The following is a 25772-nucleotide window of genomic DNA, read 5'->3' on the forward strand; positions in this document are numbered from 1 at the left end:
CTATGACGGATGTCTCTAAAATAATCTAATCTGGACCAGACAGTCGTTGCAGGAACTGACATCATGAGCGTCGATCTACATTAACATCGAATATAATCAAGTTTTGTTTGTGTTTAAACAACTCAAATGATAGACATACCAATCAGACTCAAGTGTTTATAAATAAGTACAAAACACGTGGCGTGTGTTTATCTTTTTAAAATAAGCGCGAAAAAGTATCGGTTGTCATTAACGATTTTTAACCAATCAACAGTTGCCAACATCTCAAGTGAGGACCTTTCGAATTCTACTTCCGGTTTTATATTCGTCGCCTGTTCGTACAGAATGTGAATATGTGGCGACCTTTTAATCTAATTTATTTCATATTAACGCTATATTTTACAATTTACCCATCCCAGTCAGTTCTGGAATGGTTGTTTGGATCCGATTCACAGAAGAAAGAAAATGGTGACGTGAAGCAAGGTTCAGGCGCGAGGTTTGAAGTTATCTCGACAGACGAACATTTTCTTGAATTTGCCAAAACTTTAAAGGATTTATCCACACTTGATGCATGTAACCAGATAGTGAGTACAATACCGTCACTTTATTTCGTTATTACAGTTAGCAGGATTTTACACTTGTTTGAGGAATTTCTATATATCTGTAAATTATTAATCTAATTTCTAAAGGAACATCGAAGCATTGTGAACAGTAACATATCGATCTTATTCTTAGCTACCATTTAGATGAGGAAATAATATGCTATTATCACTTGTGGTCAGATTTCTAGCACAACAGTCGGCATTGTGTGAACTAGATCAGAGTTGATGGTAATGTAACAGGATAGGCTTTAGACACCTAATATTTTCATGAATTTGCGTTATAATTCTTTTATCAACATGATCAAGGAGATATTGATGTCGAAAATACTAAAGAACGTGTGTAGGGTCCCTCCGTCTGTGCTTTATGACCTCATTTCGTTGGGTGTAGAGAGGTGATTCGCAACAAAATATAATCAAGTTTCAACAGTTTATTACTGAAAATAAAAAACAGAGTTAATGGTAATATTTTCAGTCTTGGCCAGACAAACCAGTGGTTGATAACATAAGCAAACTCAAGCACTGTTTAGGAACAATGTTCTTATGCCAAGTTCGACCGAATGATTGTCTGACTCTATATTATGGTGGTTTCTATATTATCAGTAAATCTCGTAATCCACATCCCCTGTCGACTTCTTACTAATGCAACAGCCAAATCTGAGTGAGATATTTCATCGCATGACCGAGTACAGGACTCATTGCGGTATGTCACGGCTACTCGTAACCATACACGTTAACTTTTTATGATAGTTTCTGGAATGTTTTTGAAGTGGAATTACCCCTACCTCTTTTCGAAATTGGTTAGAAAAGAACCCATTTGTTTGGACGATGTCCCTTGAGCCAACCTATATGAGTGAGTGCCTATAGGTCATATGCATACTGATCATTATACTGATTATGCATAATCCAAAACAGGAAGTGATGTAAAGCACATATACCACAAGTATCACACCACTACATTGTGATACCACAATAATATAGAGTTACCCGCCCATGAGTCCCTAATGACAGGTACTTTGTTTACTGATCTCGCAAATGAAAAATCAGCATTGGTCAATCCTAATTGATGTGTCATAAAAGTTGAAGAGAAAACAAGATTCATTTTGCGCATGGCATTTAATCGGTTAGTAGGCTTGAGCCATTAAATGATCCATTACAAATTTACTACAGTGAAAATATAACATACCATGCTACCATTTAGCATGGTGTACTACAAATTATTGTGGCAGTTAATTTATATCGATCACATTGTCACAGTTTAACTTTAACCAACCTGTTAAATTTGTGATACACATTACTGTTTCTTGTAATTTGTTCCACATTTTTTCCATCATGCTATCATAACGTGTGTGTGATTGGTATACCCATTGATAGTAGATTAGTGTAGAAATGTTCCACAATCAGCATAAGCTTGTCCTTGGTTGTGTGTAGACCACACACAATTATATACGTCTATGACTTAAGCCAAATTTCCAAACCTGAGTCTAGTCAACTTTCTTCTGGTATGCTATACCATTTGCATGTTGTTTCAAATAATATTAATTCATTCGCAGGTTGTTTTCAACTTGAGGAAGAAATGTGGTGATCTGTCAGAAGAGGAGCTGGGTAAACTAGCCGTGCAGCTCCTCAATTGTCAGTCCGAGGCCGAGCAGAGACCCGTCTTCCCCTGCTCCAACTCCATGGTGAGATTTGTAGTAGTTCAAGATAATGTTTCAAGCCACTGTGTACTGACGTGTTATTATGCTGGTTGGTTGGTTGGTTGGTTGGTTGGTTGGTTGGTTGTTTTTTTAATGCCGCACTCAGCAATATTCCAGCTTTATGACGGCGGTCTGTAAATAATCGAGTCTGGACCAAACAATCCAGTGATTAATATCATGAGCATCAATCCACGCAATTGGGAACGATGACATGCATCAACCAGGTCAGCGAGCCTGACCACCCGATCCTGTTAGTCGCCTTTTACGACAAGCATAGTCACCATTTACGGCAAGCATGGGTTGCTGAAGACCTCTTCTGTGTTATTATGTACACATTGGGGATTGAAAGTTTTCTTTGGGCATTCAGTATGTTTACTCCCTTAGGTCCAGTATGTTGAGTATTTCAAACCAACGAGTAGAAAATACATCTGCTTAAAAGGCTGTTCCTGGTGTTTTTCATCTGCAGAGATGCTACATTCATGTCAAAGTTACAAGAAGCAAGGCCTAGCAATAGCAGCAAATGACCATGTTCAACATGTGTTAGTGGATCGAGTGTCTGTCTGGATAAACTGAAGATTTCTGGTTTGATTCCCGGCTGTGTTATACCAATAAACCATGAAACATGTTAAAAGATGGTTCCTGATCATGCTGATGCCACCCACCCGGCATTAACAGGAATAAAACAAGGACTGGTTGATTCGAAGTCAGTACACAAGTCTGTCCGAGACTAGTGACAATCTAGACTAACACCTAGTAAGGGAAACATGGATTTTGTGGATCGTGTGTTTGTCTTTGTCAAAGAGAACAGCCAAATGTAGGAAGTGATCTTTTTGCAGTTCTCTTCAGACTGTTCACATTGTCAGTAAAGTTCTAATGAAAGAAAACTATTGACCATGTTTTTAAGTGTTCCATTGTTAAGTTTTTATCATGTAGATCTTTGAATTTAAGAACTCGCCTATCACTTATAACATGTATAAAGTAATCTTGCTATTCATCATTGACAACCAGTCATTTCCATGTTAATGTGTATGCTGTTCTTGGTTTATCATGTTTATGTTGAGTAAATTCAGTGGAACAGGAGGAGGGAGGTTGTTAATCACTTAATGTATTTTGTTTTGGAATTAAGATTGATCAGTGAAATCTGTCAGGGAATTTTAAACTGATGTCGCTGTGGATACCCTGCTGTAGTACAGTCAGTGGTAGATCCGTCACCCGTCACCCCCAGGATCAAGATTGATGAAGATGGTAACGATTAGCTGTAGGATTATGACAAGGACACTTTGGCCTTTCTGGGATATTGTTTAACCAGTGTTTCAAATTGATCCCTATAAAACCAGCTGGTACATATGGTACAAGGGGACACTCATACGTGCCTGCATATCACTATATCAGTGCTATGATCATGAGTGAGTGAGTGAGTTGGGTTTAATGCCGCTTTTAACAGTATTCCAGTTACATCACGGCGTGTCAGCTTAATGTGGGAGCAAAGCCCAAAGTGATGCAGGTCTCAGACGTTTACCACTTCGGTGAAACCCACGAGCACGGGTATGGTGCTGACAAACCTAGAAACATAATCAGGGTGAACCGGGATTCGAACCCACAACCATTGGTTTCTGGCGTGCCCAAGGGACGCTACTCTGCACAGCGAATCGCGGCGCCCTAGACGACTGGGCCACCCGTGCCCCCCTATGATCATGAACAAGATGTTGAATCCGATTTCACCTCACCCCACTGTGGCACTGGTGTGTCTTGTCAAGGCTGTTGTTTACAGACTGACTTTATAATGCTGGAATATTGGAGGGTTAATGCTTACAATATGTGAAGCAAGATATACAAATGTCATAATTTGTCCAGTTTTTCAAATTCTAAAATCTTTAATTATCCAACTGATACTGACTGGTCAATTATAGCTGTATATTATGAAGTCTGTTGTTCAGTTTCATACCTCACCTAATGAAACATGAATTTCTATGTTCGGTCAATGATTCACTGAGAGTCATGCTCATGCCTCAGAGATTTCATAGGCAGTGAAACTCAGGTAATTTTATGAAGTTGTATGGCAATCTCTTTCCAGACTCTGGCGGAGTGTACAAAGCCAATGGACACTACGACGTGGAACACGTACCAGATCGTGAGTAACCGAGCCCGGGCCATGTGCTATGAGGCTCAGCAGGCCCAGTTTCACCGCCTCACGGAGAAGACGGTCAACAACCTGATGACCAGCGCTCATGGTCAGACCGTGGTCATGAAAGAACTCAAGGTGAGCATGTTAACAAATTATTTACCCCAAGGGGGTTCCGGTTCACCATTAGTCCCCAGCAATCTCTGCTGGGTGTAAGGGGTGACTTATGGATCAGGGCCCGTTCCTTTAAGCGATCTCAGGACTAGGGTGATCGTAAGTCCCATACTTTAACATAGGCTTACGATCATTGTAGCGCTAAGATCGCTTTGAGGAGCGGGGCCCAGTTATCTTGACTGCGATTGTTTGTTTGTTGTTTAATGCCGCACACAGCACTATTCCAACTATGTGACGGCTGGATGTAAATAATGCAATCTGAACCAGACAAGCCCCTGATTGATATACGCAATTGGGATACGATGACATGCATTAACTCCTGTTGGCTAAACTCGGAAGTGTTTTTTCTCTCTCAATGTTATCTCCCCTGCATCCATGACTATCCCAGTATATCGCAATACGTATGAAGATACCTTCATTACAGACCCGTGAAGATCCGGGGTAGAATAGGCCTTCAGCAACCCATGCTTGCTGTAAAAGGCGACTGCTTGTCGTTAGAGGCGACTAACGGAATCGGGTGGTCAGGCTTGCTGCCTTGATTGGTGCATGTCATCGATCCCAATTGCATGGATCGATGTTCATGATGTCAATCACTGGAATGTGTGGTTCAGAATCGATTATTTACAGACTGCCGTCACATAGCCGGAATATTGCTGAGTGCGTTAAACAACAAACAAACCTGAATTGCAAAATATAGCAATAAAAATGTTTTGCCCATACACATCCCTATCATTTAATCGACACTGGTGGTATGTTCAGGATGGGCAGGAACAGCTTCACCTGATGACCACCGAGACGATACGGAAGCTGTTTGAGAGTCAGCAGGAACTACTCATCACCCATGAGAGCCTGCGGTCAGCCCAGGAGGGCGTGTTCACACACATCAAGGACAACATCCAGGAGCTGACGAAGGAGAAGTCCCTCATAGCGACCGGGAACAAGGAGCTAGCAGGCATGACCCAGAAGATTAAACAGGAACTTGGTAGGATTTCATTTCTATTGGCTTCGTAAGTCCTTGAAAGTTTTTTCTCCCTTGATTATGTTGAAAAGGACTTGAAAGTGGATGATTTGCCTTTAAGTCTGTTGGTAGCCTTGAATAAGGTAAAACATGAGCATTTCTGATTAAATGCGGTGTTTTTATACTTACCTGACGCTACACCTATAAGCCCACCCGGACTCCATCCTCCTCCTCTGCCTTAACGTTAGCACCACTGTGTACTTTACGTCCGATGTCATCCAGTGAAGAATATGAGGAGTAGGGGCCAAGGGGGATAACTCGTGGATGCCTAGGCACGGGCTGTAGTCTGCTAAACTGTCTCTTCGTTCCAGTACTGTCTGTTTGTATAAGGTAGGGAAGCTAAAGCACTGTGTAGCGTCAGGTAAGTTTAAAACATTGCATTTAGTCAGAAATGCTAATTTTGTATTTGATCTGTTAATGGTTTCTGTACTCTCCAAAATAAGCATCCCCAGATTGACAAAGGCACTCATACTGATTAATTACAAATTGGTCTATACTACAGTTAATACTACAGTAAGAACATAACCATAAAGAGGCTGCATCTTCTCATGTTTCACTCTTTTGAGCAGTTTAAATGTTCGATGTTGGATACAAAGTAGTGATTCTTTAAATTTGAGGATGGGGATATTAACAGGTTTTCAAACTTTCAATCAGACAAAAATCATCTTTTCAGGGTTCTAGAAGTAGATCTAGTCTTGCATACTTTTGCTCTTGAAATGAACAGCATCTCCATCATAGGCTAAAACTTTATGGCAGATCAAACTCCTTGTTAGTGTTGCTTCAAAACCTGTTGTGCTCAACTCTATACAATGGTACTGTGATTTGTGGGATTTTTGTGTCTGGTGGAAAGTTTCACACCAAGACAGAACCACCAGCCCTTCCTAGTGTAGTTTGTAGCATCTATTTCATGATGATGATGATGATGATGATGATCTATGTGACAGATCTGACCCGTGAGCAGCTACAGGACCAGGAGTCTGCCCAGAGACAAAACCATCAGACCATCCTGGAGGATCTCAAGAACATCCGCAACAGAGCCAAGGATGCCTTTGATAAACTTGGTATTGTCACATTCTACACAAAATGTTTTCAGTTGATTTATCGCCTAATTCCCCAAGATGAATTTCTATACCATCAATAAAAATAATATCATCTACAATCACATGTTCTCTACAAGGGTTTGTCATGAGCATTCACAAATAAACTCTATTGACGTCTCTGACATGAGACATCTGTCTTCCAGAAACAATGTAACAACAAGCCTGTGACAAAATATTTCCTTGTTGCCATGGTTAAAGACTCCAGCACCAAAAACCTTTTGTCGTGTCTTGTCTGTAATCTGTTATGTTGTCACAGTAACTGAGTCAAGCACTAAGCACTTTCTAGTCTCATCGCTAATCAGTCATGTTGCCATGGTTACATACCTAAGCACCTACTGTCCAGTTTTGTCTGTAATCACTCCTGTTGCCATGGTTACAGTCACCTAGCACACAACACCTTCTGCTCAGTCTTGTCCGTAATCTGTTCTGTTGCCATGGTTACAGACCCAAGCACCTTCTGTTCTGCCTTGTCTGTAATCTGTCGTGTTGCCATGGTTACAGACTCCAGCACCAAGCACCTGCTGTTGAGCCACAGCAACATGACTACCCACTACCAGGAGATGTTCTCCAACCTGCAGAAGATCAACAAGACGGTGACTTGCCTTTTGAAGTCCGTGGCCGAGATGCAGGAGAACATGGAGAGGAAGATAGGCTGGATCTCCCAGCTGCTGGGGGGAGCAGGTCAGTTGTTGTCCATACCTTTTAAAAAGTTCATGCTAGCCTGTAGGACCGGGACGGGTAACTCGGGTCGGGTGGGTACTGAGTAGGACCCGGGTACCCACAGGACTACCCGGACCCGTGGTTAATCATGTGATGTATTGTTTAATGACAAAAATTATCTAGAAATCTATGGTTACACTTTAAGTGTCTAATGTTTGCATGCCTTCTGACGTCATTTGTTTGCAGAAAGATAAAACTTCGGTCAACTTCAGTGTATGAATGACCAGATCGTGTTATACGTTCTCCAAATACATTTTGCCCGGGCTACGGTCAAACTATTCCCAGTCGGACATTTGCACATCTCTTGAGACCTACAGCGGGTACCCGGGTAGGGTCTGGTAATAGCGGCGTGGGTAGTAGTAAATTTGGACTCGTCCCAGCCCTACTAGCCTCAGACTACCAGAGCTCCAGATAACTTTTTGAGCAATTGAGTTTTTACTCGAAGGTTTCTATTTTACTTGGGTTCTTACATTTTTCATTGGGTAACCAATATTTTTTCACTCATCTATTCATCACTCTATTGGTTTTTTCCCAAAATGAGTAAACTTATTGAAATTTCAAAATAATAATAATAATGTTTTAGATGTATATAAGGGTTCTAACTATAGGCTATGACTATGACTCAGAAATTAATTTACCTTGAATTGTGTTTCGGAAATTAGCTCCATTGTACGCATGCTAAAAAAGCTTCATTGGGTATTTATGCATGCTGTTATTATACATTTGAGTTTGTCATTTAATGCATGCGTTTCTGTACGCAAGTTAATTGAAAGTAATTGGGTTTTGAATATTTTTTGGGGTAATTTACGTAAATACGCAGCTTATCTGTAGCTCTAAATTACTGCTTAATTGTGCTGAGGACAAGTGAAAGTGCATAGATAGTAGCCCTCATTTCTGGCAGCATTTGATGGCTGTAATTGTGAACCATTTCTCAATGCTTCAATTTTGCCTCAAATTGGAACTGAATAAAACTGACAGAACATGTAAACATAGTGAACATTTTTGTCTTGTTCATGCAAGACCAGCTAGAAACTCTTGAGGACCAGTAAAATAATGTTTACACTTGTCCTGGACTTGGGGGTGGCATGGGTGGCCCAGTCGTTTAGGGCGCCGCGATTCACTGTGCAGAGTTGCGTCCTTTGGTCACGCCAGAAACCTATGATTGTGGGTTCGAATCCCAGTTCGCCCTGATTATGTTTCTAGGTTTGTCAGCACCATACCCTTGCTTGTGGGTTTCACCGAAGTGGTAAACGTCTGAGACCTGCATCACTTAGGGCTTTCCTCCCACATTAAGCTGACACGCCGCGATATAACTGGAATACTGTTAAAAGCGGCCTTAAACCCAACTCACTCACTCACTCACTCCTGGACTTGGATTTGCTGTGATACTTGAGTCCCTTTGGAGTGCCAAAGACCTATGATCACGCGTTCAAATCCTGATTCTTCTTGAAAATGTTTCCAGGTTTGTCGACACCATATCTGTATTTGTACCAAAGTGATAAGTTTCTAGCATCTGCTTCCATTCATGCTTTCCTCCCACATCAAGCTGATACGCCTGATATGACCATGGTCTCTGAAATACTGCTAGGCTGTATATGCTCAGATCTCTGGGCCTTATTCCACTGACTGATCTTCGCACTTAGACCATGTTTTCCACTCTGACAAGTTAGCATCAGTTTTATCAGTCATGAGTATCTTAGACCTTTGAAGATCCAGGGTAGAATAGGTCTTCAGCAACCCATGCTTGCCGTAAAAGGCCACTTTAATTGTCTTTAGAGGCGACTAACGGGATTGGGTGGTCAGGCTCGCTGACTTAGTTGATACATGTCATCGTATCTCAATTGCGTTTGTCTATGCTCATGATGACACTCACTTGTTTGTCTGGTCCAGACTTGATTATTTACAGACCGCTGCCATATAGCTGGAATATAGCAGGAATATAGCTGAGTGTGGCATTAAGCAACAAACAAACACTATGTGAAAACATTTATACAAGGACAGAATTTTGACATTTAGTATTTCCATTCAAGTAGAGGCATTATTTCAAGTATATACCAGAATCAGTGAGATATTACTCAGCCTCTTCCTTGTTCATTGTTCCACGTTTGATTATATGCTTATTAGGTGACCTTATGCCATACCATGGCATCCGTACATCAACAATTTTTTCAAACGACTGAACCACCAATTGGAAATTAACAAAATTTGACTGGAAGCATCCCTAGGTGGTGGGGATTAAAAATAGTACAAATGGTAGCACTGACCCCTCTGGGGACTGAGGGCTGGGGCCAAATATGGGTAATTTGGCTGTATTTCTTTGAACGACTTCTTCTCTTGAACTAAAAGATAGATATCAACCATATTTGGTTAGAAGCATTCTCCGGTGGTGAGGATTCAAAATTGTACAAATGGTGTGGCTGACCTCCCTAGGGCCTGAGGGGCATGGCCAAATAACGGTAATTTAGCTGTATTGCTTTAAACGACTTCCATTCTGGAACTAAGGATAGATATCAACCATATATGGTTGGAAGCATTCTCCGGTGGTGAGGATTCAAAATTGTACAAATGGATACTGGTCACCCTCAAGAGGCTGAGGGCCGGGGCGAAATAGGGGTCATTTGACGTTACTGCTTTCAACGACTTCTTTTCTGGAACTAAGAGATAGATATCAACCATATTTGGTTGGAAGCATTCTCCAATGATGGGGACTGAGGGGCCGGGCTAAAAAGGGTAATTCTGGAGTGATACTCGTCATTGTATAGATGGAGCGGGGCCCAATGGGAGAAATTGAATCCAACTTGGAATCTATATGTACATATACTTGACATCATAACACAAATACATTCATGTTACCAATATCTGCCTTGGAGTCTGTTGCCACCCCAGGGGTCCGGCTCAAAAGGGACTTTGGGTCATAATTTCTTAAAAATAAAAGATCATCAAAATCCCCATCCTATATACCCATGCTCATCTTCATTAGACAATACATCTATGCTACCAGGACTGGCCCTACTGTTCATCTGTCCGGCACTCCAAAAGGAGTTAGAACCTTGACCATACCATGCAAAACGATATTATCCCCACCCTATAATAAACAGATACAATGTATACATTTGTTTGTTATGAAGAAAATAATACATTTATGCCAATAGGATTCGCCCTGGGGTCCAGCCTTGCCTCTGGAAACTTACATCCTGGATCATAACACGGAAACGGTTCAGATCTTTATGCTACATTTGTATCTAGAGGAGTACAAGTTCATGCTGTTAGATTTGCCATTCACTCCTTTTATATGCTGACAGAGTCAAAATTACGAAATATTTGCAGTATTATATACATGTACAATGCAAATGTATATTTTGTCATGATTGCGTAAATATCCAGGTGGGCGATTTAGGCTCTATGGGCCTGTTGTTTACAGATTGTTGTGATATCTTTGGGATATTTCTGACTGTCATTAAACAACATTCATTCACTCATTTTGCCTAGACACATTTCCTTCATTATTCGATGTTTTGTGTTGGTTAGATGACAAGCTGCAGTTGTTGACCAGCTGCGTCCTGCACATCGCTTACTTCCTGCTGATGGTGGTAGCCGCTGCATTCCTCCATCTTCCTCTCTTCTCTCGCTTCCTCCTCCTGATCGTCATTGTCTCCAACGCTGCCGCAGAGATCAGCTACAGCACCAGCCTAGACTTCGCCGGCATGACAGCATTCATCTTCTCAACATCTATGGGTATCTACACATTTCTTTTGTACTTTATTTTATTGGCATTTTGATAACACAGAGCTCCAGATAAACTGTATCTGCATCAGAAATGCAGAAATACACAGTAAAATATAATCCAAGCGTATCAAATACGCAACGAACATTACAGATACGCTACAAAAATAAAACTTGTGCGTATCATCAAAATATTGTGAAGTAAGTCTGCGTATTCGATTAGCAAATCAGCAACTTATTTTGAAATTATAAACGGGCAATCCGTCAACCTTGCCAAACTCAACGATGACAGTTACATCATGATCATTTGCCATCACACTTTCGTGTGGAAGTATTGCGGTATTTTTGAGTCCTATAAAGCTCTCGAACCCACACGACACCAGTTTGCAGGGACTAGATGAATAGTGTTTAACTTAAATACCCACATGTGTAAAAACTAGTGGGTAACAGAAATTTGAATACCCAGATAGAATTACTGATAGCCAATGATTTTGAAATGCATGGGTAAAATACCCACAACACCAAAAGCTTATCTGGAGCTCTGTAATACATTTGTGTGTTTATTGTTTAACGCCACACAGAGCAATATGACAGCGGTCTGTAAATAATGCAGTCTGAGGTTGGAGCATGAAGCAACTCATCTTTAGAGACGTAGGTCTTCAACACTGAAGTCACCGCTAGGTGCGTCCGTTTCAGCATGTCCCAAACCCTTACCTGCTCACCTCTGCCTTGAGCAGGGGGCATGGGTGGCACAGTTGTCTAAGGCGCCACGATTTGCTGTGCAGAGTTGCGTCCCTTGGGCACAACAGAAACCTATGATTGTGGGTTCAAATCCTGGTTCCCCCCGATTATGTTTCTAGGTTTGTCAGCACCATACCTGTGCTCATGGGTTTCACCAAAGTGGTAAACGTCTAAGACCTGCATCACTTCTGGCTTTCCTCCCACATTATGCTGACACGCTGTGACGTAACTTGAATACTGTTAACAGCAGCGTTAAACTCACTCACTCACTCACTCACTCACTCACTCACGCTTGAGCACGTGCTGTCTCAGTATTGGTTTACAGATCCTCTTGTGGATGCTGTTGATCCTTGCCTCTTCTTGTCTGTAAATAATCGAGTCTGGACCAAACTCGTCAGTCATAAGCATCATTTCATTTAATTGGGATGCAATACCATGCCATTTACCAAACCTGACCACACAACCTATTTAGTACCGTCTTCGACAAGCATTGAATGCTGGGTCATCTATCCCTACATGGAATCCCAACAATTTTTGTGATCACAATAAGAATGCATTGAAACTCTGTTAATCCAGACAGGAAAGTTCTCAGGGAAATATACTGAACAACGAACCTTCCTGTGACATTGAATATGACAGAGCTCCAGATAAGCTTTTGGTGTTGTGGGTATTTTACCCATGCATTTTAAAATCATTGGGTATCAGTAATTCTATCTGCGTATTCAAATTTCTGTTACCCACTAGTTTTTACACATGTGGGTATTTAAGTTAAACACTATTCATCTAGTCCCTGCAAACTGGTGTCGTGTGGGTTCGAGAGCTTTATAGGACTCAAAAATACCGCAATACTTCCACACGAAAGTGTGATGGCAAATGATTATGATCTAACTGTCATCGTGTAGTTTGGCAAGGTTGACGGAATGCCCGTTTATAATTTCAAAATAAGTTGCTGATTTGCTAATCGAATACACAGGGGTACTTCACAATATTTTGATGATACGCACAAGTATTATTTTTGTAGCGTATCTGTAATGTTTGTTGCGTATTTGATACGCTTGGATTATATTTTACTGCGTATTTCTGCATTTCTGATGCGTATTTCACGCAGATACGCAGCTTATCTGGAGCTCTGATATGATTTAATGCAAAGTTATGTTTTTTACCAAATCTGAAACAATTTTGGTTTGCAACAGATAAAAGGTTTAATTTGCTATACTGACTTCAGAAAATGCGTGATTTCATAAAAAAACATGAACATGCCAAAATGTCAATTCACAAATCAATAGCGTGTGTGTCCATCTCTGGTTGCGATGCAAGCAACACATCTTTGTCTCATGGAATGGACCAGGCGTCGCACAAAGATCTGGGGGATATCTGTCCATATCTGCTAGAGCATGTTTCGAAGTTCCTGGAGTGTCTGTGGAACACGGGGTTGACGTTGAAGGCGCCGATCCATCTCATCCCACATGTGCTCGATTGGTTAGAGATCAGAGGAGCAAGCCGGCCAGGGGATAACATTCACTGTGTTTTGTTGAAGAGAATCCTGAACAAGTCGAGCAATATGAGACCGGGCGTTGTCATGTTGAAAGGTAATGCCTGGGCCATGACGATGCGAAAAAGGTGGAACGACAGGGTCAATGGTCTCGTCACGGCAGCGCTGTCCATTGAGATTTCCCTCTACCACTATCAAACGGGTCCTCTGTCTTGCTGTAATCCTACCCCATACCATAACGCTGCCGCCCCCGAACCGATCTTCTTCCATGACACAATGATTGACGTAACGTTCACCTCGACGTCAGAACAATCAAATCCGTCCATCTCTGTGGCTGAGGTGAAAACGAGACTCGTCAGTGAATAGAACTTGTCCCCACTGCATGGCTTTCCGGCGTAGACGCTGCCTGCACCACTGTAGACGTGCTAGACGGTGGTTTCCTGTCAAAATGGGACGTCTGGCGGGTCTTCTGGCAACAGTCCCTGCACATCTGAGGTGAAGATGTACGGTTTGTGAAGATATTCGTCAAACTCCAGGGAGGCTTCATGCAATCACTGTTGGTGGCTGGAATCGATTTCGTAGGTGTGTTGTTCGAAGCCAGTTGTCTTGTTGATTATTGGTTACGTTTGGCCTGCCACTCCGAGGATGGTCACTGACTGCATTCATCTGTTGCCATCGTTGACATAAACACCAAATGGTGTTTCTGTGGACGTTAAATTGTCTTGCAACATCACGTGGGCTCGATCCTGCTTCAAACATACCAATGGATCGCAGACGCTCATATTTCGGACAGGTGTGGCATTTTGTAATGTTGAATAATTGCGTATTTTTTTGTTTTTCTGAGTGGTTGTTGTCAGCACAATGCTAAACAATGCATATGGAATCCCGTTAACGCACATGTTTTTATACCCATTCTTGGGTAGTGAAACGCAAGGGGCTTGCATAATAGTTAACTTTTGCATGGAATGTGCTTATGTGTAGCAGTTGCGTTTTTGTGACTTGATTCCATACAAGTACTACAATATTGAAAACCAAACCTTACTTGTTTGAACAATACACTAAAATATTGGTGTTACAGAAACTTTTGTTGTTGAGTATATATGGAATTTTGAAATTTATCCTCTCACACTATGCATTTCTCTTTTTTTCAATCTTGGTGTGAAAATGTCAGGAGGTTGTTCAAGATTTTTGTCGAAGTTTCAGAAACAAAATATTGTAGAACAACATACTGTAATTTACCGATTGTAGTCGCTTACACACTTTGGAATCTGCGCCCAATCGTCTAACAGTTGGATAAAATGCATAGTGTGAGATAGGATAAGTATATCTATATGCAATTTGTTGTAAAACTTCCAAATAAAATATTATGGAGCAGATGGCGATGACCTTTGAATATAGCATATATATATTTGAATTTCTCAGCAATAATTGTATGGAATAATGAGACTGTCCAACACATTGTGAATGGCTGCCCAGTTTAGCATAAATGATATTTTAAGCGACATGATCGAGTGGCTCAATCGTTTTACTACCGTCTTATCCATGCTTGTGGGTTTTTTTTGACACAGAGGTCCATCCATGGTACGACCCAGAATATGTAGAGGGCGTCATGGAAAATGATCCATACAAAATTCTTTGGAATAGGCCTCTACACAGCCTCATACCTATCCAGGCCAAAAAAACCGATCTTGTATTTTTTGATAAATCCAATGAAATCATTTATATCATTCAATTTTCTGTCCCTTTTTACACTAATGTGATTGACAAGATTCAGGAATTGATATTGATATTGCTGGAATATTGCTAAATCAGCATAAAAGCCAACTCACTCACTCACTCACCCACCCACTCACTCGTCCACTCACTCACTCACCCACCCACTCTATTAATTTGTCCACTCACTCACTCATTTGTCCACTCACTCTCACTCACTCGCTCACTCACAGCTTACTGGGCACTCAGCTGGATCCGCGGGAACCTGCAGTACAACAGGGCACCAGGGTCAGCGGCAGCAGCAGCAATCACATTCTCCCCATCCTCATCTCATCAATCGGCGCCATTGTCATCAGAGGAGCTGAGGCAGTTGACCACCACGTTAGGCAGGCTGTACAATACGAGTGAGTATTGCGTGCATGCCAGATTTCACTGTCCAAGTCAAATTTTCTTTGCTCAATCAATGAGTTTTGTTTGATGCAAGAAAAATCCCATCTATAATTAGTATAAGGCAGAGTAGCATAGTGTTTAGGAGATTTTGGTGTTGGCAAATATAGTGAGTGAAGCGGCATGAGTTAAGTCAAGGGTTTTGAGTGGGTTGTTGATCTGAATTTATGGATATGATGTCACAGTCGTATAAAGAAAAGCGCAAAATTCCCAGCTCTCTGTTGTCCACCTAACTTAACATGCATACTCTTTGTAGATTTCTTTTGTTTTCTGCAAGAAATGTATTGCCACACATCCTTTGAATATTGTAGTAATCGCAACTTTGCATTTTGTAACCTGTAATTGTATTTTCCGAATTCATGGTAGAATTAATAATCGATCACATTGATCAACTGACCTATTAAATCTGCCATACATATACCATGTATACTGTTATTTGTTTTGTTGACATATCATTTATTATACATCAATGTGGGCCCAAAAATGTGCAACTTTATATTACCGCGGTATCACTATGCTCATGTATAATACCTGTGGAATATGTACATCTCATAACTTCCTGTTATGAATGATGCATATGACCTATGTTGGTTCAACAGAGACCTCAAAATGTTTTTAGGCTAATGGTTTCAATTTAAAACATATCGGGCTTTGCAGCTGTAGCTAAAAAACTATCCAGTCTCCATACAAAATCCTTCCAACCCCTAGAATGGTTGGTCCCTTGAAACACTGATGTCATGTAAAATCATATTCACTCACTCACACACTCACACACTCACACACTCACCCACACACTCCATGTCATGTGCAGAAAGGAAATTCTATTGTAACTTATTCAGGTCACAGACCGCGTCTGTTGTCCAGTGGTAGAGCGTCCAACTTGAGACTGGAAGGTCCGGGGTTCGATCCCCGGCCACGCCATACCAAAAGACGCTAAAAGATGGTACTCCTTGTTACACTTCGTGGTTCTCAGTATTAAGGGTCAAAAACAAGGACTGGCCGGCTCGGAGTCAGTATACTGTGTCTGAGTGGGTATTCATGTTAAACTGTGTGATTGTTTCTCAGTGTGCTAGCACTATAAAACCGGTATTAGTCTGAATTAATTCAAGTAGCCACACACAAACAAGTACATGGGCATTGCTATATAAGTGCAATAATCTTGGATGCGACATTAAACCCCATTTCACCTCACCACCTATTCCTGTCACGTGCTACTTCCAACCTTTTGAGGGGCGGTCGGGTAGCCTTGTGGATAAAGCATTAGCTCTTCATGCCAAAGACCCAGGTTCGAATCCCGTCATGGATAGAATGTGTGAAACCTATTTCTGGTGTCCCTTGCCATGATATTGCTGGAATATTGCTGAAAGCGGTGTTAAACCATGCTCACTCACTCACTCACTCACTCACTCACTCACTCACTCACTCACTCACTCACTCACTCACTCGTATTACCAAACAACATATATTAAAGATCGGAAACAGTGTTTTATTGCAAAATTATTTTTGTGTATTTCAGAACAGAAACAGTGTTTTTTAGCAAAGTCATTTCAGATGCTACGCTAACATCATAAACTACAATCTGTCAATCCCTACATTACAACATGTGATCACGCGAACCCAAGTCATTGCCACAGAACGGCTACTTATAAACTCACTCACTCACTCACTCACTCACTCACTCACTCACTCCAACCTTTTTTTAAAGTGTCCAGTGTATTGTTGCAGTGACTGATAGTCTGAACCAGAGCACCTCACCAACATGTGCTGGGGATGCCATCCCCGAAGCCCGGACCCCCGCAGATACCCACAGGACCAATGTGCAACAGCCAGACAGTACAAACGAGGTACGTACGTGCAGGGCGTTATACAAGATGTAGACCACCTCTGTAGCCTAGTGGATAGACTGTCTGCCCGGAGAGTGGAAGGTTGGTAGTTTGATCCCCTAGCCAGGTTATACCAAACGATGGTAAGAGGAGGTACTTGTTGTTACCCTGCCTGGCATTCAACATTATGGGAATGAAACAAAGACTGGTAAGCTCAGTGTCAAAGTGGGATATCCATGTTAAACTGCGTCATAGTGTCTCACTGAGCTAGCACAAGCCCGGACTAGTACAAGCTGCTACACACAAATGTGCACATCGCTATACAAGTGCAGTAACCTTCAACCCCATTTTACCTCATGTTATGCAAGACATTCAGTTCAATATTGTTGTTCCATATTACATTAAGTAATACGTTACCACTGTTATACCGAGGCTGTTGTCTCCCACAACTGCTGCTATAGCGAAATCTACCACAGAGATGTCAATTACCTCATGCAGCACGTGCGTAGCCACCTAGCTGCCATGTGACACCCTTCACTCTTGTCTCCTTCGCTTGCGTAGCAAGACGTGTAATCCTCTGCTGAAGCGTTCCTCAAATATTCGGTGATATTTATTATAGTTTATTCTCTAATAAACTGTGCTTTTATGGGGTGTTGCGGTAGCTACGCTTGGTTATAATTTTCCCGCCAAACGGAGAATTTTTCCCTCCCTTTTTTCTCTATACTTGCGGGGTTCGCGTATGCACTTTGTGTTTTACGTTGCCCCAGTTCTTGTATGTTTTGGGGGTTAACATCACTTATTTCTCTTTATGTTATATGTGTATGTTATATGTTCACATTGTTCGTTTACTTTCTTGTGAAAATGCTCGTTTATGAATCATTGTGGTGCGTGCGTTGTAACCATGTTTTGCTCTTTGTTCATAGAATTAAACAAACATGTCTCACATGGAAATGTCCTCGGTGTTGCGGAGTGTGCCGCAAATTCTTGTCGTCCCGGGATCCCCATGATCGTTGCCCGCGGTGCAGGGTTCCTTGCGGGGACACCCGGTGCACCCTGTGCGAAGGTCTTGGGCCTGCGGAGTTTGAGCGTTACCGACTACGTCCAGTCCGTCTCCACCCCTGTGGTGGCCGGTTCGTCCGGTCGGGGTCCCCGTGCGGGTACCACCTCCTCGGCTGCGGCGGATCCCTTTGCGGCCCTCGGGCTGTCTGGGGATTCCGTCGCCGCATTGTTGTCTAAACTTGTGGACTCCAAGCTGGCGGCCTTATCGCAAGATAGGCCGCTGGCTGTTCAGTCCCCGGCCTCTTCGGTGGCCGCGGGTTCGGACGCGTGGTCCACCGGTACGGCGGCGGCTGCCGTGGTTACCGGTCCTCTCCCCGAACCGTTGCTTCCGCTATCGGTTAAGGACCGCGTGGCCATGGTTTATGACCTCTTCGAGGACATGCCCAAGCCCCTGCCGATACAGCGGGGAATCCATGGTCGACTGGCTCGCTTCGATCGACCTGAAGGATGCTTATCTGCATGTTCCGATTCACCCGGATCATCACAAGTATCTCAAGTATCTCAGGTTTGTCTTTCAAGGCAGGCACTACGAGTGGGTTGTACTCCCATTCGGTCTTTCATCCGCTCCCTGGCTAACCACCCCCATAGTGGGTTTCCTCCACCGGAGGGGTGTCCACTACTTCGCGTACCTGGACGACTCGCTAGTAGCAAATCGAATGACGGACACCGTGTCACGCCATCTCGTTTTCGCACGTCGGCTCTTGGAGCAATTGGGGTGGATTATCAATCTCCCCAAGATCGAGTTAACCCCTTCTCAGAACTTGCAGTTCATCGGAGGTCGGTTCAACACGGTGTCCCATCGCCTCTTTGTCCCCCCAGACCGGTGGCACAAGATTCAGGCGATGATTGCCAAAGTCTTAGCGGTGCAACAGACTGTTCACTTTTGGGAACAGCTGTTAGGGCTACTTGTATCAGCCCAGGACTGCACCGAACGGGGTCGTCTCCAACTCCGCCCGCTGCAACGGTTTTTAATCCAGTTGTTAGCAACGGAGGTGAACAGTGCGACCGTCGCCCTCCCGGATCGGCTCCGACCGCATCTGGAGTGGTGGACGGTCCCTTACAATGTCTTATCAGGAGTCTCTATGCGGCCCTACCGGGCCACGTTGAACCTGTATACAGACGCCTCTCTAGTGGGCTGGGGCGCCCATCTAGAGGGGGAGGTGAGCTCGGGGACGAACTAGGTCTTCACATCAATTGTCTCAGGTTCAAGGCAGTGATCAACGCAGTCAATCACTGGAAGCATCGTCTCATCGACGCCCAGCTCATGCTGGCGACCGACAACACGACAGTAGTGTCCTATGTGAACAAACTGGGGGGAACCCGCAGTCACTCGCTACTCGATCTCACGTTCGAGTTTAACGCTCTGGTGGACAGTGTCCCATGCCAGATATGCGCCCGTCACATCCCAGGTGTGCGGAACGTACTGGCCGACGCTCTATCGAGGCCTCAGGATCCGAGCCCCACAGAGTGGATGCTGAACCCAGTAGTGTTTCAGTGGCTGTGCGAACGTTTGGGTCGTCCGATGATCGACCTGTTCGCAACGCGGTTCAACAATCAACTCCCATTGTTTGTATCACCAGTCCCGGACCCGAGGGCAATCGATCACCGGCCTGGGATTTTTCCCTAGTGTTGCAATCACTTACGGAAGCTCCGTTTGAACCCTTGCATAGTGCTTCGTTCCGGCATGTGACTTGGAAAACAGCATTTCTCCTCTCCTTTGCCACGGCGGCACGTGTATCCGAAACTCATGCACTCGATGTCGCCAAGGTACGATTCAATAGGGGTGACAAAGGAGCGGTCCGCCTGGGCCTGCTCATGGGCTTCGTCGCCAAGAATCAGAGAATCGGGTAAACGGAGAGAGAATTCACTGTAAGATCACTCAAAGAAATCTTACATCCTGCTGATACTGAGGACAGAGCGCTGTGTCCGGTTAGGGCCCTTAAGTATTATCTTAAGGCTTCGAATGAACGTAGACAAGGGCGTGACCGTCTGTTCATATTGTGTATCCCTAATCGCACGGTTGACATAACTCGCAACTCGATTGCGTTGTGGCTTCGTTCTGTCATCAATCTGGCGTACTGGTCTCGGGGGTTACCGGTAGCGGGGTCAAACCCGCACGAGATCAGGGCGCTAGCGGCAACATTTGCCCTACACTCGAATATCTCTGTTCACAGAATATTACGAGGTTGTTACTGGCATTCTGACTCGGTTTTTGCCAATCATTACCTCAGAAAGGTTTCTGATGAAGACGTGGAGGGGGTGCACCGTCTTGGGCCATTGATCGCGGCACAAGCGGTCATCTAGGGGGTGTGTCCAGCGCAATTCCAAACTCCGCAGTCGTCAGTCCTTGCACGGTGGTCAATGTGGGTCGTCTCCAATTTTCCCACGCCGTGGGTTCAGGAGTGGGGGGTCCTGCAAACCAGCTCACTCACACCACAGGTGAGGCGGCTTTTTGTGTGTTTTGTCCTTATTTGTATTTTGACAATTATGCATTTAATTGTCTGTCGTGTATTCCAACCCTGTGATACATGCTTATGAATACTGGAATTAGGTCACGCGCCTATTACATACTTTAAGTAGGCTTGCTCGGGGATATACGGTCTGAATGAAATTAATTTCCCTCTTTCGACTGTTTAACCTGATCTAAGATTTAGCTCACGCGGATACAGTGTTCTTATCCGCTGCGGCGATGAAATACCTATCCAGTGGGGCCGTTTGGAGTCACCAATTGTTTTGGCAATGACGATTGAGCCTTATGGTATGCGCTTGACAGTGCTTTGGTATTCCTATAGGGTAACGCCTAGCTAAGTGCATGCGCATCGAGTGCTTCCGCCTTGGTGTTTACTTCCGCTGGTCAGAAGGAACGCTAGCAGTCAGGATTCGGGTTGTAGGTGCTCCCCACCGCCTACTGTGGTAGTCAGCCTCGGTATAACAGTGGTAACGTATTACTTAATGTAGTTTGTAGAATTTTCCTATTCGGAATATTCTATAAGTAATACGTTACCACTGGGCTGCTGCCCGCCCGTCCGTCCCCCGAGCACTTGCTCTCGCAAGAGACAAGAGTGAAGGGTGTCACATGGCAGCTAGGTGGCTACGCACGTGCTGCATGAGGTCATTGACATCTCTGTGGTAGATTTTGCTATAGCAGCAGTTGTGGGAGACTACAGCCTCGGTATAACAGTGGTAACGTATTACTTATAGAATATGCCGAATAGGAAAATTCTACAAAATTCCAGTGTTGTGTTACACAAGATGTTCAGTATTGTGCCGTACAGGAGGTTCAGTATGGTGTCATACAGGAGGTTCAGTATTGTGTCATACTAGAGGGTCAGTATTGTGTCATACAGGAGGTTCAGTATGGTGTCATACAGGAGGTTCAGTATTGTGTCATACTGGAGGTTCAGTATGGTGTCATACAGGAGGTTCAGTATGGTGTCATACAGGAGGTTCAGTATGGTGTCATACAGGAGGTTCAGTATTGTGTCATACAGGAGGTTCAGTATTGTGTCATACTGGAGGTTCAGTATGGTGTCATACAAGATGTTCAGTATTGTATCATACAGGAGGTTCAGTATGGTGTCATACAGGAGGTTCAGTATGGTGTCATACAGGATGTTCAGTATTGTGTCATACGACATGGTCAATATTGTGTAAAACAAGATGTTCAATATTGTGTAAAACAAGATGTTCAGTATTGTGTCAAACAGGAGGTTCAGCATTGTGTCGTACAGGAGGTTCAGTATTGTGTCGTACAGGAGGTTCAGTATTGTGTCATATTACATGTTCAATATTGTGTTAAACAAGATGTTCAATATTGTGTTAAACAAGATGTTCAGTATTGTGTCAAACAGGAGGTTCAGCATTGTGTCGTACAGGAGGTTCAGTATTGTGTCGTACAGGAGGTTCAGTATTGTGTCATATTACATGTTCAATATTGTGTTAAACAAGATGTTCAATATTGTGTTAAACAAGATGTTCAGTATTGTGTCATACAGGATGTTCAGTATTGTGTCATACAGGAGGTTCAGTATTGTGTCATACAGGAGGTTCAGTATTGTGTCATATGACATGTTCAATATTGTGTTAAACAAGATGTTCAGTATTGTGTCATACAGGAGGTTCAGTATTGTGTCATACAGGAGGTTCAGTATTGTGTCATATGACATGTTCAATATTGTGTTAAACAAGATGTTCAGTATCGTGTTCTAGAGAATGTTCAGTATGGTGATATACAAGATGTTCAATATTGTGTTAAGAGATGTTCAGTATTGTGTTTTACAGAATGTTCAGTATGGTGTATACAAGATGTTCAGTATTGTGTGATACAGGAGGTTCAGTATGGTATCATACTAGGTGTTCAGTATTGTGATATTCAAGATGTTCAGTATTGTGAAGTACAAGATGCTCAGTATTGTCTTACAAAGTGCTCAGTTGTGTGTCTGTGTGTACAGGAGGTGAACCAGGTCCGCCGGGTGCTGCTGAACCACCTTGGAGGGGACACGCCAAACAGGTCCTCGCCAGCCAGGTTCTCATCGGGATCTCGCACCCCGATGTCAGCCACACCCCAGTCATCACGGTAGGTTTTAATTGGGGGGGGGGGGGGGGGGTAGGGGCCCTCGTATCCCAATTGCGTAGATCAATGCTCATGATGCCAATCACTGGATTGTCTGGTCCAGACTTGATTATTTACGGGTAGGCGTCATGTGGCTGGAATATTTCTGAGTGCAGCTTTAAACAACGAACAAATAGTTATCTCCCATGTGTTAGACAAGGCTGTTCTGTTCTGTTATTTTAAAATCTAAAGCAAACAGATATCAGTCTAAACTAGGACAAATATCATGTATTCTGTATGTAGTTTGTTTGTTACAGGGCTTCCACTCCGTCTCTAGCATCACGTTGTCTGGCCATCACCAGGACAGGTGCTCCCTGCCGCATGCAGTCAATGACTGGACAAGAATACTGCCATCGACACTTCAGAACATGACCTCTTTCATGTCCTGTTTTATGTCAATTTGAAGCAGTTTGCCACAAATACATAAAACATATTTTTTAAATTTTTATTTACTTTTGTACATTACATTTAAGACTCTCTGTCATCCCTAAAAAAATATAAAGAGTTTTTCAATTATTTATGTTTTCAATTCCTTTACCTGGAATTAAGATCATGTGTCTTATTTCAGTGTAAGATTCCAAACTTGGATCATGTTAATTGTTGAATTGTTCTTATTATATGACAATATAGGAATGTTTATGAATCTTGTAACGCACAAATGTTTCTTTGATGATGTAAAGTGGAAGTTGAAAATAATAGTTATTATTTTGGATATATGTGTTTTGATATTACCTGACCCAAGTGACATAAAGTGGAAGTTGAAAAAGTAGTTGTTATTTAGAATACATTTTTTTATATTACTTAACCCAAGTAGAGATGGAATCAATTGGGTTTAGAGTGAAATGAAAACTGGAGTCATCCACACAACAGCTGAAACTAGAATTCGGGAGAGATTTATTATGCCCATTGCTTTGAAAATGTCCCCAATAATTGGAACATACAGCTTCCATTACACTCTTTTCTTTTTGTGGTGCTAAGTCTTCAGCAATCCATACTTGCCGTAAAAGGCGACTATGCTTGTCTTAAGAGGCGACTGACGGGATCGGGTGGTCAGACTCGCTCACTTGGTTGATGCATGTCATTGTATCCCAACTGCATGGATTGATGCTCATGATGTCAATCACTGGATTGTCTGGTCCAGACTTGATTATTTACAGACTGCCGTCATATAGCTGGAATATTGCTGAGTGCTGTGTTAAACAACAAACAACAAACAACTTTATGTGGTGCTAATGAAAAGAAAATGAAATGTTTTCAAAAATGGTCATTAATGAAATTTTGTATCCCCTTGTTATGGGTTTTCGAACGCTTAAGAAACATTCTTAGTTTTCTCTCTTAATCACATGAACACCTGTAAAACATCTCATTCACTTTTAAAAGACAACTTTCTCGAATTAACATGGCCGTTCGACGATCGAAAACATATGATCTGACGATATTTAAACTGTATTGAACAATGCCTGACATTTACATTATTCTCAGTCTCAGAGATCATCGCCCCTTTTAACATTTCAGCATTTCAGCATGTGATGATGGAGATTACGTTGTTACTGTTTCATTATCAGATCATGTTATGTTATATTTCAAGTGTATTAAGCAGATCATGTAAGCTGGACCAATTTAATATCCTGTCTTACAGATTTTCTTTGTCGAGAGCCAGGATGAAAAAAGTGTTGATTTTGAGGTTAAGTGCCCATTATTATTTTTTGAAAACTTGAAATAAATATTGACAAGAATATGAACAAAAGATGTTAAATAGTTTTTATTATTTAACTTAAACAGCATTATAAGCAGTATCACTCGGGACATATGTGGTTTTATGTGTTTTATGCAATGAGCCGGAGGTTTTTGACTCAATCATTCTATATGTATCACGTTTGTGAATGAGACAATGTTTGTGAGATGCTTTAACCCCCTATCCTCTATATCTCCATGGCTCGCATTTCGGTAAAACCTACATTAACCCCTGGTTCCATTCCCGTGGTTCTCGTGATCTTGAGTTACCCCCCTTGATTTTCATTGGCATTAACAGGATTTCTTGTGCGTGTGGGTCTGTTTTTCAGTGTTGAATTTCTCCCAAATACCATAGTAAACAGTGTGACTAGCCAACATGGCGGTGATAACGCCAACCCAGCATTGTTTTGTTTTTTGGTGCAGTTCGCCATGGCAGAATATAAATGTGTTAATTGGTTCACTCAGCATTGAGATTTATATCTACCTACTATTCTTTGTGTTTTGCAAAATGTAAAAGAACTGGGAGTAAAAGCTATAGTCCTGTGTCATATTTGTAACATGGGTTTAGAAGAAATCATATTTAAAGATTACGTGCATTTTCAAATATTTCTTGATACACGAACAACGACTTCATAATGTCTGATTATGCTGAAGAATGATGACATGAGGGCAGTTTCGTGATATCCTCAACTTTTGATATGACATTCTTCAATATCAGTAACAAATTTGATTTAACCTCTTCCGACAATATGGACAACAATCAGTCAATGTCCAAGAAAATGAACCGATCTCAAACCCTGGTGTCTAACTACTGTTTCAGTATTTCATTATTTTTTGAAGAGCAGCTAATAATCTTGTAAGTTTGTGAGAAAAGCTGTTGGTTCACAGGCATTGATTTTTTAAAATGGATTCAAACAGGGAACTGCGGTAACCGTATCTCTGTCCTGCTCCTAAGGGGCGGTGAGGTAGCCAAGTGGTTAAAGTGTTACCTCGTCACGCCAAAGGCCCGGGTTCGATTC

At 42.5% G+C, this 25772-nt stretch overlaps 1 protein-coding gene across 2 annotated transcripts; it reads left to right on the top strand.

The window, feature by feature from the left end:
* Nucleotides 1-285: 285 nt before the first annotated feature.
* On the top strand, nucleotides 286-24112 carry LOC124118154 (protein brambleberry-like). Of its 2 annotated transcripts, XM_046480258.2 has the most exons (11): nucleotides 286-563; nucleotides 2132-2260; nucleotides 4350-4535; nucleotides 5331-5553; nucleotides 6534-6650; nucleotides 7191-7370; nucleotides 10938-11144; nucleotides 15312-15482; nucleotides 17251-17369; nucleotides 22859-22983; nucleotides 23277-24112. In XM_046480258.2, exons 1-11 carry the CDS (start codon nucleotides 333-335, stop codon nucleotides 23389-23391), a joined length of 1803 nt encoding a protein of 600 aa, XP_046336214.2. In that variant the 5' UTR covers nucleotides 286-332; the 3' UTR covers nucleotides 23392-24112. The 2 variants fall into 2 exon arrangements, with proteins under 2 accessions (XP_046336214.2, XP_048250366.1); XM_048394409.1 differs by lacking the exon at nucleotides 10938-11144.
* Nucleotides 24113-25772: the final 1660 nt, after the last annotated feature.

Source organism: Haliotis rufescens, unplaced genomic scaffold (assembly GCF_023055435.1).
Source record: "Haliotis rufescens isolate VD_foot unplaced genomic scaffold, xgHalRufe1.0.p SCAF_13, whole genome shotgun sequence".
NCBI lineage: Eukaryota > Metazoa > Mollusca > Gastropoda > Lepetellida > Haliotidae > Haliotis > Haliotis rufescens.